Source organism: Alligator mississippiensis, chromosome 1 (genome assembly GCF_030867095.1).
Source record: "Alligator mississippiensis isolate rAllMis1 chromosome 1, rAllMis1, whole genome shotgun sequence".
NCBI lineage: Eukaryota > Metazoa > Chordata > Crocodylia > Alligatoridae > Alligator > Alligator mississippiensis.
This window is the reverse complement of record NC_081824.1, coordinates 338,869,200-338,886,042: the sequence shown is the minus strand read 5'-3', so window position 1 is coordinate 338,886,042 and position 16,843 is coordinate 338,869,200. Positions and strand designations below refer to the sequence as shown.

Sequence of the window (16,843 nt, the reverse complement as noted above, 5' to 3'; positions counted from 1 at the left end):
TAGAACACCAAGCACTTGAAAGTGAATACCGTGCAGGCAAACGCACAAATACTTGGGTTCTGAAAAGCATTAAAACCAGCCAGTCAAAATTCCCCTTTTTTCTGCTGCAACACCCTCAAGAGTCATCCTTTCTCCTGCCGCTGGTACACTGAAGTAGACTTTGAACCCTGGCGTCACTCCGAATTCCCTGTCCTACTGAGAGGATCCAGAGTAGTTTACTGGCATACTTCCCTTCTGATCACATTCTGGGAGGCTTCCAATCCTCTTCCTCCTCACAGCTTGCTAAAACAGCTGAAAGAAATCTGTAGCCTTAACAGCAGCCTTAACAGCACTCCACCAGTGCCCTGGGACACCAAAACAATACGGTACGAGATCCCATGGATGGTGGAGACTGAAACATTACCATTTTTGGAGATGGGGGAACTGGGCATATATACATTCAGGGACTAGTCAGGCCTTAATCCATTTTTATTTTTTAGGGGGAGGGGAAAAGAAGGCCCGCCTAACATCACTTCCAGGACTGCTTTAAATCATTTTAAGTATTAGAACCTTAAAACAGTTATTCTCCGAAGTCCACATATAGCAATTTCACATCCTTAAAATTACGCAATTTTTGTTCATATAGTAGGCGGAGACTTTTTTTCCCCCCCCCCTTCCTCTGTTCCCCTCTACAGCTTCTCCACCAATAGCACAACTCTGACCTTGCTCCCACGACAATGACAACATTCAAGATTTTGCTGATGCCCAGCAACATTTTAATAAGGCAGGGCAGGGCACTCACTACCTGTGATGTTTAGAACAAGAGCAGTCATCTTCATGTACTGAAAAAGCTTAGTAGTAAGAAAGTCAAAGTTAAGTAAGAAAATTGTATTTCCACAATGGTTTAAACAAGGAGATGAGTTGAAAATAAGCATACAGGACAGCATGCCTTTGAGACCCTGACAGCCACTACCAGGCCTTCAAACCTTACCATTAATTTTGTCATAATTATATTTATCCAAAAATACAAGATGAACTGGTTCTGCACCATTCTAAGATCGTTTCTATGGAAACAAAACCTTTGGTGAAGTTGGACCCTTGAACTCTAGTGCCCTTTCCTCCATCTGCCGTTCCTTTTATTAGTCACTTACAAATCTGCAAGGCTGGATATAAAATTGCAGTAGCTCAAGTCTCACATACTGTTCAAATGGAAGAAGTTTGAGCTGCACAAAAAGTTGGGGGCTGCTAAGCGGTCATAGCTAGTCATAAATAGATAAAAGAAAAGAAACACATTTAAATTGATACATGCACAATCCATCAAGCCAGCCCAGAGCGTTCTGCAGTAATTCTTTAGATAAGAGTGGATGCTTTGGTCCTTGTTCACATCACTTTGCACCAGACCAGAATGGGTTTCTCAGTTCTCTTTAGTGGTGCCCATGCTTATTAGTGCTCATTCTTTTTGGGTATTTATGCTGAAAGCTGTGGGAGGCAGAGCAGTGGAGAGTACAAAGAAAAATGATGATCTATATGCTTTCCTCTGCTGCGAATGCCATTGATGTCCACACATTTCTGTTCAGCATCTTATATCACAACGTTCCTTAATTGCAATCTCTGGGCACTGAGTGGCAGGACTAACATCAGCCGTGGAAGGCTTCCCCTCTCTCTGCCAGGGGAAAAATTAAAGTGAAGACCAGGTGGATGATGCACCTGAAAACTGCTCAGGTTTGAGTCAGGAGTTTCTGCCACTGGCTTGGACCAGCTCCCCAAGGCAGCTGTTGCCTGAATAAAAGAGCTTCACCTTGCCTACGGGTCCCCTAAAGAGTCTTGGGAGGATTTCTCCATGAATGCCAGGATGCTTGCCAGAGGGCGTCTTGCCTGCTGCTTCTTAGAGAGGAAGGACTCTACTAACTAACAGAACCTGCTCAAAGGACCTTCCACAGATGAACCTAAGCTTCCTGGTCCTTGTGTTGCTTTCCCTCTACATAGGGACCAGTGACATTCTGTTGAAGAGCACCTGCTGCTTATTCCTAGTCCAGGAAAAAGGGCATTTCAAACACTTCAGCATTTTTATACTGGGTAATTGACATGATTCATTCATTTCTATGCTCAAGGGAGAGAAAACAGGAAAAAACACTTAGCAAGTCCTTGATTTGGTTCAGCCTTGACTATGACAGTGACGCATGCTGTAGGGAGCAAATTCAACCTCCTTCCAGCTAAAATACCATTTAACAAACCTAAATAACTTATTTTTCTGAAGTAACTTGGAAGAAATAAAAGGTAGGCACCCACTGTAAGGAGTAATTGTATTACCGAGGCTGCAGAGAAGGAATGTTTGGGACCAGGGGGAACGAGCTGCAAAATCTGACTGAACAGAATGATATACTACTAATTAGCAATGACTACTTTTTGTGCCATCCAATTTCTAGAGGGTTTTTCTTCTGCGACTGCTATGACTCAAGTTAAGTGGCAAGGATAACTCTCCCCTGCCCTCAGCTGGCCTCGGGCATATTTCTTCTGGCAGAACTAAATCCCGACTTGCACCCAGCGTGCCTTCCGGAGGAATTTTATACATGCCATCTTACACGTGCACAAAAGAGGGAGCGGGGACAGTCTCCAAAGATCTGGCATCTAGATTACAAAGATTTAGATAGACTTTATATCCAACACTGCCTGGCAGGGAGTCATGTGGAAGTATATAAGAGAACAGGAAAATAATTTAGAAAGTGCAGCTCCTATTTAATTAAGTTATGGTATTGCCCGTTTTCAGCCTTTAATTCACAAGTATCCACATTTGTACAAGGTGGGCATTTCAGTAACTTCTACAGCTTTCAGTAAGTGCTACCATCTTTCAATCACTAGTTGGGCACTCTGTGCCCCTTGTATAAACAGTGGCTATTTTAAAGTTATTTACAGTGAGATGCATGCATGAGAATTGTTAATAAAAAGATACTGGAAACAGGGAATCATTGTCCTCTAATTAAGACTGTCGTGATAATGGCCAAGGTCAACTCACCTGGAGAGCCATACTCATGCCTGGGCAACCTACAGATCTTAGGCATCACTTCCATTAAGGTCTTCACATACTGAAGAATCGTACCCTGCAGCTGAGGGAAGACAGATGGTCATAAACGCATTAGTGCTGTTGAACTAACAATAGCCCTGTTTATGCAGTTCAATCTACAGCTGGCTTGAATAGGTTTTAAAAATCCTGTGCTTCTTCACTCTGCAAGTCACCATCCTTTCTTTTCATACTCTTAAAAAAACAAAACAAAACACAAATACTCATAAAACACCTTTTAAAAAAATACTGTAGTTGAATTATCTACACAAACTTTCCCCAAAAACAGACCAGACTATAGCTTTAATAAGCTTCCAATTACCAGAATTACAATTTCACATTGTAAACCTTGAACAAGTGAACTGACAGACAGTTTAATGCTTGAGAACCTATGAACATTTATGTGAATAAATCTACTTTCTTCAGCAATACCATCCATGTACACTAAATTATTAATATGCAGGAACAAGGTCTAAATGACCAAGTTGCACAATGCTTTTTTCCTAACTTCTGTCTTTCTTTAGGCTCCTTCCAGCAGACATCCTCCTCTATCAAAAGGCTGTGATGACTGTGAAACTCAAGCTGAGCTGGTCCTACTCACAAAAGTTAAAATACAAAATATTGATGACAACTGCATAGTGCAAGAGGGTGTAAGTTTGTGGCTGGACCTTCTGAAAAGAAAAAATGAGCCAGCATTTCTAGCTTATCTGACTATATTTATGATGATTTTAAGCAGGCTCCTCTTTGTCTGGTCTGTAACTGCGTGAAACATCTATTGTTGATTAATTAGTACAGTTAGTATTTCTTTGCAATTAACTCATGTTTATGTGTAGGAAGAGACAGTCTCCATATGGGCTTTGATAGGTGTCTCCTCCTGATTTACTTCTGTTTTGCCTCAGTGGTTCCCTTGATCTTCCAAGGACAATGACTCAAAAATCCTGTGTTTTTCCTGGTTGTTAATCAATTTCTTGGTATGTTCCAACTTAATAGAAATTGATAAACTGTTGTTACTGAGGAAGGTAATTCAATCAAAATTGGTACTGTCTGATGACCGCTAATGAACAGTTTGATTAACAGGATTTTCCTGTTAAGTACTGCTTGGGCTTCTCTCTCAATTTATACAGCTACAAGAATGCTTTAAAGATGGTGAGCTAAAGGGCTTAAAAGAAGAACAAGACAGCTAACTGGGCATGCTTCAAGAATGAGAAATTGTTCCGATAAGAACTGCTACTGTGCCTAGCTGATCTTCTGGTGAATGAATCCATGTCTGGAGAAGCTGACAACACTAAGACCACCGCTTTGCCTGTATTGGTGAGATATTATCACTTTTACAGCTAAATATACTTGATTTAGCTTTGCTTCAGGCTCATTTAACAGTGAATACTTGTAGTAAATAAAGCCTAAAGCCTTTCTGTCATTCATAGAACGAGTTGTCGTGTCAATACGCTAGTCCTGAATCCCATTTCATCACTTAACAGACTAGAAGGCATCTGGGACACTGAAGAAAACACTGTATGACCACTAGTACTGTCACGTGTCTGAGAATATACTGTTGATAAGACTATCACTCAACTGGTCAAATTTGCATATATATCAGTGGAGCAGAAAGGGTTTGGAATAAGACTTTTTTTTTTTTTTTTTTAGCTTAAATAACAAAACTTCCCAAACTTCTGTTGATGAAATACCAGTCACTAACTCGTTGTTAAATCGTGATGTGGATGGTCTCCACTACCACACCACTTGAATTCCAGCACTATGAAAAAACATTTATACCAAACATCCTACTAAAGAAGAAAATCAAATGAATGACACCTTAAACATCAACTGCAGAGACTGCCTCAGCCTGACGAAGGGTTTTTAAATCCAAAAGCTTGCTAAAACAAATTTCTGTTTAAATTGGTCTAATAAAATATATCAGATTCACCCAAAGAACCTTGTCTACCTTAAACTAGACTCTTTCTTCTGAAAGTATCCTCTTCCCTCCCTTTATGAGGCATAAAGTTAGCCAGGCTGGATCGTTCCTGAAAATTAAGCCTTCCTTCTCATCTAAAATATAGTCATCTGGCAACAGTGATGTTCATGAAAACCCCTAAAATTAGAGAATGCAGGATATATGAGAGGCAAGGATTTCTTAGGGGGATATTTTTTATTGGACCGGCTGTATAGTTGGGATAGAGTTAGCCAAGCTTTCAAATGTAAGACATTCTTCAAGTTTTGCATTTGAAAGTCTGTCTAACTCTATCCCAACTGTATGGTTGGTCCAATAAAAGATATTCCCCTAAAAAATCTTTGCCACTCGCATAATTTCTGGATTATCACAGCTATGACATCACACTTACAGTACTAGAAGGCAGGCTAAAACACTCCAGCAGCAGTTCTAATAGGCAAAAAAAATTAGTCATCAGAATGTAAAGTGAATTCAGTTGTAACAGTTATGTCTCATTTTTCATATATGTTTTAATATATGTTCAAAACAGCATGTAGGATACAAACATTTTCTGTTTATTTCAATGGAAGATCTAGGGAAGTTGGATATGTACCTTATGTTGAATTTAATAGAAGATGTATATGTTGTGCGGGCCGGGAGCGATCCGGGCCCTTTTTCACGCCGCGGGCTGTGGCCAGCAGCCTGGGCACGCTGGGTCGGAGAAAGCAGGCGACACTCTAGAATTAGGCACGGACGCGTAATGGTTGATTTAAGATTATTTTACTTACACCGAAGATGGTCGCAGTGCAGGCTGGAAAACTTGCTTGGGTTACAGTTACAGATAGAAAAGAAAAGAGGCGGACTAGAGTTCCTTCCTGTGAACATTCTTCTAGCCCATCCGGTTGGAGGCTCTAAACCGTGAGCCCGTCGGGCCAACCGAAGAAAGTACTCGAAACAAAGAGCTCTGAATAGACTCACATGAAGTTTGCTAGGCTCCCTGGGTCCTTTTTGCACGCAGGGAAGAGGGATACGTCGAGGACTGCGCTCGGCGACGGGGAGAGGCTAGAGGGTGATCAGACTTCTGTTGCCTTCTTTGAATACGCTGGGTCCAATAGGCTCCGCAGCACTTAGAGATCTTCACAAAACGTGAAGTCTCCTCCTCCTGATGTTCGTGGAGTCCTCCCTTGCGGGGTTCTCCTCGGAGTTCTCCAACTTGGGCGGAAACCACCCAAGCCTCTTATACGGCTAGCAAGCCAATCGCTAGCCACCATGTGGGAATATTTTAACACAAGCCTATAATGGGGCTCGAATTTTAATACAAATGGCGGGAACTCCTTGCAACATGCATTTCTATGCTGCAAAGAAGAAATGCACCCTGCAAAGAAAGCTTCAAACGGCGGGAAAATAATTCAACGGTGCCAAAGCACGCACAAACAAAAATCACACCCTTGGGTTGTGACATATGTAAACTCCCTAGGTTATATGATTAAATCTCAATCAGAATTACCTTTCTGTAAGAATTTCTATTTCTCCAAATGAAAGGCTACAATACAGGATTTCCATTACATGATTGTCATTCACGGACTTTGCATACATGAGCACTTACTCAGATTTCTGCAGCATTTTGAAAATCACTTTGGATAATGAACATAAATTTAATTCATTAGTGGTTTTTTCCTGGCTAACTTTTAGTCCAGCAAATTAACATCATACGTGTGTAATTTACAACAGTATCGCTAGCTGAGGTTTCATAGTTTCATAGTAGTTTGGGTTTGGGGGTCTGAAGGGACCTGAACAGATCATCTAGTCTGACCTCCCCCACTGGCAGAAGCACACGCTGGGATCACACAACCCCAGACAGGTGTTCATCCAAATTCTTTTTGAATTTACCCAAGGTAGGAGCGAGGACCACTTCCCTAGAAAGTTGGTTCCAGATCCTAGCTACCCTGACAGTGAAATAGTGCCTCCTAATCTCTAACCTGAACTTATTCTCCAGCAGCTTCTAGCCATTGTTCCTCTTCATCCCAGGTGCTGCTGGGGGGGAATAGGGCCCTTCCTATTTGCTGCTGGTCTCCCCTAACGAGTTTGTAGGCAGCCACCAAATCCCCCCTCAGCCTCCGTTTAAATAGGCTGAGGCTGAACAGGTTCAGGTCCCTCAGCCTCTCCTCATAGGGCCTGTCCTGTTGCCCTCCAACCAAGCGAGTGGCCCTCCTCCAAACCCTCTCAAGGCAGGCCACATCCTTCTTAAAGTGCGGTGCCCAGAACTGGACGCAATACTCCAATTGCGGCCTGACCAATGTTGCGTAGAGGGGGAGTATCACCTCTCTGGACCGGCTTGAGATGCATCTTTGGATGCATGACAAGGTGCGGTTGGCTTTGCTGACTGCTGTCTGGCATTGGCGGCTCATGTTCATCTTGGAGTCAATAATGACTCCAAGATCCCTTTCTGCCTCTGTGCTCACAAGGGGGGAGCTCCCCAGCTTGCATGTATGCTGTGGATTCCTTCTCCCGAGGTGCAGCACCCTGTTTAGTTAAAGTTAAAGGTTTAGTTAAAGCTTTCACAAACAACTCTGCTAATGACATTTCTTAGAAGTTTTGGTTCCTTCCTCAAACACTTTATAGCTGTAGGAACACAGCGTACTTATATTTACAGGCATCTCCTATTGTACACAAAACATTTTCCCTGCATTAGAGGCAATCTGGATATAGAGAGAAAAAAAAGTTTGTTAACATACCAGGCTCTTGACGACTTTCAGCAACTCCTCCATTACCACAGCAATGCCTTGGTATCCCAAAAGCCGGCAGATGACTTTGAAGTGTGGGGGCCCAACAAAATTCCTGTAGTTGCTATAAATGCTGGAATAAGCCAAATTCAATGCCTGATAATAAAAAAAAAAAGTTTTAATTAACAAAACATCTCAATTCACTGCACTTATAGTTCTCTCACATGATGTTCTTTGCTTTCCGAGTAATAGTTTTGAGCGTACTAAACTCTCAGGACTTGGCCTCTTCATCTCAAATACATAACACTAAACAGAAAGCATCCTTTTAAAAATTAAAATTTTCCATATCAATGACATCAATGCCTAACACCATTAAGTGCTGGTGACCAGACACCTTCCACTTACCTTTTGGTCTAGAACGTTCATTTCTCCTTCAAATTTATGGCTAAGTCATGGTTAGAAGAGCACAGAGGTAGCTCAGACCAATTCCTAGACTCCTAAATATAAAACTGTACTTATCCTGGTATCAGTCTCATTTACAGATCATTTAGGGGGAAAAAAATTTCTTGATGGAAGCTACTTTAGCTTCCATTTTATGGTGCCTATTCTAATGCTCTAGTGGCTCCAGTAATGAGACCAGACTCCTAAAGTTACCACTCTCTGCAAATTGAGTAAAATAAAATCTGTCATTCAAACTCGCTGCCCTCTATACCAAAACAAAACAAACAGTCCAACACTGGGACAACAAGCTAATGGAAATTATATTGTCAAATAATTCCTGCACACAGACCATTAGCTAGGAGTCCCAAGCCCCAATGACTTCTTATTTCCTATAAGCCTGTAACTTCCCCCTGCCTTGCTTCCTATTAACTGTAGGCACAAGAACAGCAGTAATTATGCACATATGATCACACAAAATTAAGACTGAAAGCAGGTGTCACAGCCAGAAAAATGTTAAGACCTGCTCTCCTGAGCTGCCATTGATCACCAGAATAAAGAAAAAGGACTGTGCAGATTTACATCATCTGAGGGTCTGGAAGACTGCATGCAGCTGACATCCGGGGAAATGGCAGCGATTCCACGGATTCTTTTGAAGAAATTTGCCCAGTTTTCTTGGCCAAGCTAGGTGTACAATTAGACCAGAGGTGGGCAATTATTTGGGCAGGAGGGCCACTTGGGGAGTTTTCCCGGGCCAGGTTAGTACCGTCTGCCACTCCCCCCCTCCCCACCCCAACAACTCACCAAAACCCCCTAAATGGCTCTGTCCCCGGGGTTGTCACTGCCTAGTGATCCTGGGGTCTCCGTGGAGACTGGTCCAGGACCCAAAAGGCGGGAAGTGGCACTCACGAGTGGGATTGGTGGGTTGGGATCGCGGGGCAGTGACAGCACAGGCCCGGGGCCATCCCTCCCCATCGATCACATCATCCATTCCTGCCCACTCCCAGTCCATCCCTGCCCATCGCATTGTCTAACCTGCACTGAGTACTTTCCAAACGCTTGTCTGGGAAGAACCTGCCGTAAGTGAGAGGCTAGACTAGGTGACCTCCTGAGCTCTCTTCCAGCCCTATGACACTAAGACACCTCTCCAGTGTGGATCCATGCAAGTAAACAAACGATTACAGTAGTGTACTCATATCTGGGTACCCACTATGACCACTCGAGAACTAAAGCTACTAAGCTGACAGATGCATTCAAGCTAGTTCTATTTCAACTTTCTGTTAAAGAAAAAAATGTCACTTAGCATTAGAAATGACCAAAGTGGAAAATACACAATTACATTACTTTGTTGCCAGTTCCCTATTTATGTTGCAGTTTAACTATTTAAAACATAGGCTATAAGATTAGATGCAAGTTTTTATATCATTAGTTATAAGCAGGGATCCGTGTTTTCCATTTCCCATGGGAAAACAGCATAAAACACAGATTTCTCCCCCTTACTGGAATAAAACGTGGATTTCTCATTTTAGCAGAGAAACCCGTGGGTTTTGCAGCGAGCTCTCTGCAGGCTGGCAGACTACCAGCCTGCAGGGGGCTTGGAGGTGATCAGGCAGGGGGTGCCATGCACATGTATATGCACATGGCCCCAGGCAGCCCAGAGAGCAGCTCCCACAGGTAAGTGTTGGGTGAGGGGGGTGGGGGGGGAGAGAACTGAGGCCCCCATAGGGAGGGAGGGAGAGAGGGAGGGAGGGAAGGAAGGAGTTGGACGGGGCTAGGACTGGGGCTGCTGCCCTGCCGGGTAGTATGTGGGGCTTGGGGCCCAGGACCACAATGCAAGGCTGCAGGGCCCCAGAGGGGAACAGGACAGGGCTGTGGGCAGTTTGTCCAGGGGCAGGGCCACCTCCCCACCACTACACAAGCTCCCAGGAGGAAAGGGGGACCTGCACCTCCCAGATCTGTGTGTGGGGCAGTGGCAGGGCAGGCTGGGGGCCCCTCTGGCAGGGCTGCGGGGACAGGGGCTGTGGATGGGGGGCAAGGGGCACAAGCAGCACTGGGGGACTGTGGGGAGAAGTGAGGGGCACCAGCAGAGCCAAGGAGAGGCTGTGCCCCAGGAGCCTTTAATTTAATTACAGATTTGGAATTTATCAGAGAATTTACAATTTTATTTTTTTTTTTTTTTTTTTAAATCGGAGAAAAAAAACAGGATCCCTGGTTAGAAGTTTTAAGTGCCAGAACTTTAACTTTCCCATTTCCAGATGTCTATTTTAGAAAAGGTGATTTTGTTTATACTAGAAAAAAAAAAAAAAAAAAAACACACAGCTGATATCCACCAGCTATCTATGATAGAGAAAAGCCAGCAAATTAGCTTTCAAATCTGGAGATCTAGAATTTCCTGAATTTATTTTGAAGGTTTTATGCTCCTTCTGCTCAGGGAGAACAGACTTGCGTGAAGAGACTACATAGCAAGATATGGCTCTATAATATTTTAAACTGCATCTATTGACACAGATTGTATATTTATAACGATTTTGGGGGGGAAGGGACACTGCATTCAAATTGTTTGGATATTCCTTTCTGCACTCAAGCTATAACAGATGTTCGGCAGATTAAGAAAATCCAAACACGACAACTCGGAAAGAAGCTAAATATCCTGTTATTAAATCACAGCTGATTGAAAGACTGAATTCTAAACTAAGCCCGGCTGACACTACTGCACTTGCTTGAATATTACAATACAAAGCTGCACAATATGCACCAGAGTGGGGGGTATGAAATAAATTGGGAGGGGTACTAGTACAGCAGATAAACACTTACCAAAAATTAATTTTGCAAACAACTGTATCTGGCTTTCAACAGCAGCTTGGCTTCAGGGTTATTTTCTTGATTTCCTGAATACTTGGCTAAAACAGGTAGCCAGAATAACTCATGACAAAAGATGACTCGATAAGCCTTCAGTTTCAAGTAAGAGACTATAGCTGATGAGACATGCCTCATTAGAGCAGTCCCTCTTAATATCCCATTTCGCTCTTTTCTATTTTCTAGTCCATCATCCAATCTTTAACTGATAATAGATGAGTCTCCATAGGAGGGCCTCAGTCTCAGAGTGTGTTGCCTATAAATACTAATGATAACAATAAAGTATCAAGCTTCATGCTTTACATGCAAAAAAAAAAAAGAAAGAAAAAAACATGCGCAGATTAAATGCACAATTTACTTTGATATACTGGGCCATATTAAAAAGGTCCTCTCTAGAAGTCAATGTTTCACATTAATCATTTTAAATACGGCATACCTTGTTTCCTCGAGGGGTTCAACCTTAAAAAATATCAGAGGTACAGTATAGTCCCGTGCCCAAACTACTGTACTTCATTCTTTCACCCAACTGCATTTCATTAGAATAAATTACTCTACAAAATTTTAAAACAGAGGGAAAAGAAGGGGCAAAAAGATACCTGCACATTTCACAAAGTAGAATTTGGTCACGGAAGAGAAAAGAAGCACTAAACATATTCCTTCAGTAGTACATATAAAAAACCTCATAGCTCATATAAAAGAATCAGAAGTAGTCAGCCTAAAAATAACACATTTCCACGTGAATATTTTGAACATTTTACATCAGACAAGAAAAACAGCTTGAAATGCTCTACCTGTAAATCCTGGATTAGTGGAGCACTATCTACAACTTAACAAGGGATTTAAAGAAAAATAAAAAAACGTAATTCATAGAAACATAAAGAGACACTTAAGGGCATAAACCTGTATAAGGAAAGTTTGTGTTAAATCACTGCCAGCAGCTTTTCTTTTAAAAAAAAAAAAAAGCTATGCTTGCCCCCTCCTCTGCTTTAAAAAAGAAGTTCCTGTTTTGCTGATGTCATTGAAGTGCTAAGCATTATTCACTCAGAGCATCACTGAAGCAAGCCTAGGTACGTATGTACAGAGCAGCCTATAACTGGAGTGCTCATGCAGTATATTGTCCAAGACGAAGCAAGTGAGAGAAAGAATGCCATATTTTTCCCTGTATGTTCTTGGAAAACCTAGGCAACAGACTCCTTAGACAAGATGTGCTCATGTGTGAATTTAAGTAGAAGAGACAAAGGAATGGTATCAACAGCATCCCTGGAGAATAAATTTGAAAGTGACAAGCAATGAGAATGCAGTCCAGAATCTGAAAGAAAAAACAAACCTGGCAAGTAGAGATGATGAAAAATTACTTGTGCAAAAAGGACACAGAAAATCTTGTTTAATTTATTTTTATAACTGCGCTACATGAAAATCTTTTTCTAAGGGTTTATATCAGGAAGCAAAGGTGAGTACTGAATTTATAAATCAATAAAATTACCAAATGGGTCTTCCAAGCATCTGAATAACAATTTCATATATTTTTACATCTAATTAAATTAATACTTGGTGGTAATCTAAATGTGTGTGTATATTAAATATTTAATATATATTAAAAACACTCGTCCAAATACTATTCATGAAAGCTTTGATGAGGAGCTGATGGGTTCTAAAATGCCAGCAGGCAATAATTTAAAAAAAACCAACACCCTCCTGAAGAAGTGTAATTAACTGGGATCTACTTATTTAAAAAAAAGATATGGGAAGCTCAAGAGCAAATAGATGCTCAGGTATCACAGTGATGTGGACAGCCTGAATATTTAAAAGGACATTGATATCTATTAATGCACATCTGTTTGTCCAACAAGTTCATTCAAACTACATTTTTAGAATTGTATTGCTTTATTACCTCTGCTTATGGAGGGTAGGGTGCCTCTATTGCTTATAGGCTTTTGGGGGAGCAAGGGAAGAAGAAAAAAAAAATGCCTGTATTAATTAGATGGGTAATATTTATACTTTAAAAAATATGCTTACTGTTCTACTATGGCTGAACATACTGGCTGCAAATGAGAGTTCTGAGAAATGTGTTCTCACATATGCAAGTTGTTTGTGGGGGTTGGGTTTTTTTTGTTTTTCTGTTTGTTTTTCACTAAGTGATAGTGCTTGATTTAAAAAAAAAAAATCACACAAAACTACAGTTATTTTAATTTGATCCCCAAAAGTGTAAATTTTCTGGTCCCTTTTGCAAAAAACAGTGTGAAAATATTTTAATATACAATTTCTACCATGTCAGAATTTTATAATCTTCCTTTACCAAAAACTTTTCCAGTACTAAATTGTTAGTCAGAAGACTTCTTTCCTTGCACCCAATATATTGCAGTAGTAGTAAAATCACAAATATTGTTCTTCCTAACTGTTGCCATAATCATTTTTGTCAGTAATTTTTTGGTTCAGTTTTCCAAAGCATGCGACTTTTCAAGTCCCATTGAAAACTGAGTCTTATATAGACTCAGTCTAAGTCAATATAGTATAGTATATATACTATATTGTATATATACACTATACAATACTGTACAATATAGTATATATACACTGAGTCTAAGTCAATATAGACTCAAGTTCCTACACCGTTGGGAAATTTCTGAAAATCTTTACCCTAGAGATCATCTCAGTAAAAACAGTTTTACAAACTATCTTTTTGGAAGATCCACCAAAGATGGAATAAGCCAGCTGATTTTGAACAGCAATATCCTTCACAATTTTCTCAGCACTTTTAAAACATATTTTTCATTAAGAAGTATTTAATTTTTCTTATATTACACTATTTTACCAAACAACTACAAACCAGGAAGCTGTTAAATTATTATAAATTAGTCTAGTATGAAAATTTCCCAGTAGGAAAAGCATGAGTCGAGAATGATAATGTAAGAACAGTACAAGATAAACATGTCAATAAATGACAAGTCCTTCACACAGAAACAGGATTAAACATTATTATAATAAAAAACCTCTATTTATCCAGTAGGCCGTGTGTGTAAGATGATCTACTGATGCTACTTTAAATTCTTTTGTTACTAATCTGGCTGGGCCAGCACAATGAAAACTAACTTCACATTCCACTTGCCACAAGAGTTTTATCATAAAAAGAGTATAGAAACGAGACCAGTTGTCTTGGATGGTTTGGACAGAGATAGCCCTGCCTTGAGCAGAGGGTTGGACTGGATGACCTCCTGTGGTTCCTGTTTTTCGGTGATTCTGTAAGTTTTGCAAGCCTCTTAAAAAAACAAGAATAATTAATATGATTTAAGGATTACATTATTCAGTTATTTAGACAGTAGTGCTAAGGTGTGGGGAGTTGCTGTATTTTATTTTTTAAATGATGATAATATGACTTATTCTCTTTGCTTATAGATGAAGACTGATCAGATAAAGTACTTCTTTTCAATTCCAGAGTATACCACTGAAAACCCACATAGCTCTCAAAGCTGAAGCTTCCTGGACATCTCCCAGTTTCTCCAGAGCTGCAACAATAATCTGCCTGTCCTGAGGTGATATAATTGTGGAGAGGGGGGGGTTGGGGTGGGGAAAAAGATTAAGTGGCATCATAATGGGAGTAACAGTCCAAAACATAACAGGAAGTACAGCAAGGGTAATATGGCCAAAAATGGCCAGTTGTGCCGACAGCTTTTACAGTATTATGTATCACCCCAACTGGAATAATGTGCTGTCAGGTTATTCCCGAAAAAGTTTTCAGAAAGAAGAGCGAGTACCTGCTAGTCGGTCTTCATTTGTCATTGAAAACCTAACTCCACTAACTACATACATACTATGTGTAACCTGTCAATCTGCAAACCCATCCAGTGACCAGTGCAAAATTTTTCACACGCTAAAACAAGATGCAGCATCTGCCAGCAACAAAAAAAAAGATCTGGCACTGGGCATCTGGCTAACAAGCAGTATTCTGCTTCTCATCATCGCTGGCATCTTCCTCTATGGCTGCCTACATATATGGTGTCGCAAGAGACGAGCACGCTTAGAAGAACAAAACAGGAATTCAGAACAAGAGAAAGGCAAAGTCTGGTTCAAAAACAAGTCTCACACCTCAGAGGAGTTCAACAGGGCCAGCCAACCACTCCAAGAGGACGAAAATATAAATGCAGATTTTGTCCAGCTGGCTATAGTCAGTGAAAATCCTTTAACTTCTAAGGATATGCTTATCATGCCAACTTCCACAAGCCAGGAATTAGTGCCAACGTCTGTACAGACAACCACCATACATTAGACATCCTTAATTAGTGAATACCACTGCAAAGATCAGCTGTATACAATAACTGAAATATTTTAACCTACAGAGTCCTGATCTTTTAAGCTTGTATTTCAAATATTTTAGTACCTGCTGGGGCCCTCTCATCTGCATTCTTTATCATAGCTGGCCTTTTCACCATCCCACACACAGCTAAAAGTTCTCAATGTTAAGGTTTAGACTACCAAGAATTGAGTATTTCAGCTGGGTTTTATTAGAATAAGGAAGGGAAAAAAACAATCACTTTATATGGTACTTTGGGGGGGGTTGTTCTTGTTTTTTAGGGTTTGATGAGGAGGGGAGGCATGCAAGAGTAGATAAGCAAATAACAGCCTTGTTTCAAAGTCTAAATATACAAGAAGGATGAGCTGAAGAAACATTTCTATTATTAGTAAAGCAAATTGAATTGAAAATTGCAAATGGAGAGTGATACTCCTATGCTGCAGTCAGCTCAAATGTATGTTACTGCAATACATTACAATAACTCATACTAGTATAACAGTCTACTGTTATGAATTTCATCTTCCTGCTTCTGTAACGGAGCAGTTCACTGGCGTACACTGTACTTGATCCTTCTCTTCCACGATTTCCAGTCATCCATGACAACCAAATCAATCAGTTTGGGGAGGGGAGGATCAAGAGGGAAATGACTTCTCATTCAAAATTCCTCCCCCAGTTTAATAATGCATTCAGGATGATGACATGAGCAAGACGCACTCTAGCTCAACCAAACGACTGCTCTGCTCAAGGCTATGCAGGGAGCATCCGGAGCAGCCGTCTCTATATGGTTTGTTACAGTTGCAAAAGAAAGAAAGTGCTCATGGCTCAGAAGGAAGGAGATGGTACTTCGGCACCAAACTCCTAGCTGCTCTCTCTGCCTCCTTCAGTTTTAGGGACAAAGACTCCTCAACAACAGGTTTTTATTCAACCAGCAATATTTCGTAATGTATTAAGGGCAAAAAGCAGCAAAACTATGGCCAAGCACATTTGAGATTTTAGAAATGTACATGCCAACCAGTTGTCCTGGATTTCTTAGCAAGTTGCCAAAAGATCCTGGAACTGGAAGTCAGTAAACCCTGGGAAAAAAAACACTCTGGGTCTAGTTTTGCACATGCATGGTACCTAGTTTTAAAGCTATTATGTACATCTTTCTTCCTTTTAAATTGATAAATCTTAGTGTGACTGCATAATACAGTGGGGGGCGTTTTTAAGAGGCTGTAAGATGTACTGTGACTTAATGTACGCATTTTAAAATTGATGTCAAATAAGAATGTCAGCTTAAAGTCAACTACTGAACCAGCTCTGTCTGTCACATCAGCTAAGGAAGGAGAAGTACTTGCGTGGCAGCTGCCATCAATTCTAAATGCCTTCTGGAAGCCAGAGTGATCTACAGGTTTGATAACAATGCATCCACTTAAACATTTTACAGAAAGCAGCTGCCTATTCTGGCTACTCCACTCCTGAAACATTTCACATCATTTGCACCCCAAACTTCAGCTTTCATAATGATAAACCGGTCACACATCTGGAAAATCAGAACTGGCACAAACTTGGTACATTTGCTGTCTTCTCCCGGC

The 16,843-nt window shown here is 40.8% G+C and overlaps 2 protein-coding genes across 3 annotated transcripts in view; one reads left to right on the top strand and one right to left on the bottom strand.

Annotated features, from left to right (window-relative positions):
• Positions 1 to 16,843, bottom strand: part of CYFIP1 (cytoplasmic FMR1 interacting protein 1) — a 136,268-nt gene that overhangs the window by 20,587 nt on the left and 98,838 nt on the right. For both annotated transcript variants that reach the window (XM_019485122.2, XM_006276205.4), the window contains exons 24-25: positions 7,700 to 7,843; positions 2,993 to 3,083 (exon numbers count right to left, since the gene is read on the bottom strand). In XM_019485122.2, coding sequence (XP_019340667.1) covers positions 2,993 to 3,083; positions 7,700 to 7,843 — 235 coding nt within the window. The remainder of the gene's footprint in view (positions 1 to 2,992; positions 3,084 to 7,699; positions 7,844 to 16,843) is intronic.
• LOC102573369 (fibronectin type III domain-containing protein 9) lies at positions 14,571 to 15,276 on the top strand. Its single transcript, XM_059720956.1, has one exon. The coding sequence runs from the start codon at positions 14,571 to 14,573 to the stop codon at positions 15,243 to 15,245; it is 675 nt and encodes a 224-aa protein (XP_059576939.1). The 3' UTR covers positions 15,246 to 15,276.

What these genes read in the sequence shown, in the direction of transcription:
- LOC102573369 (XM_059720956.1), top strand. Translation starts at nt 14,571, where the DNA reads ATGGGAGTAACAGTCCAAAACATAACAGGAAGTACAGCAAGGGTAATA.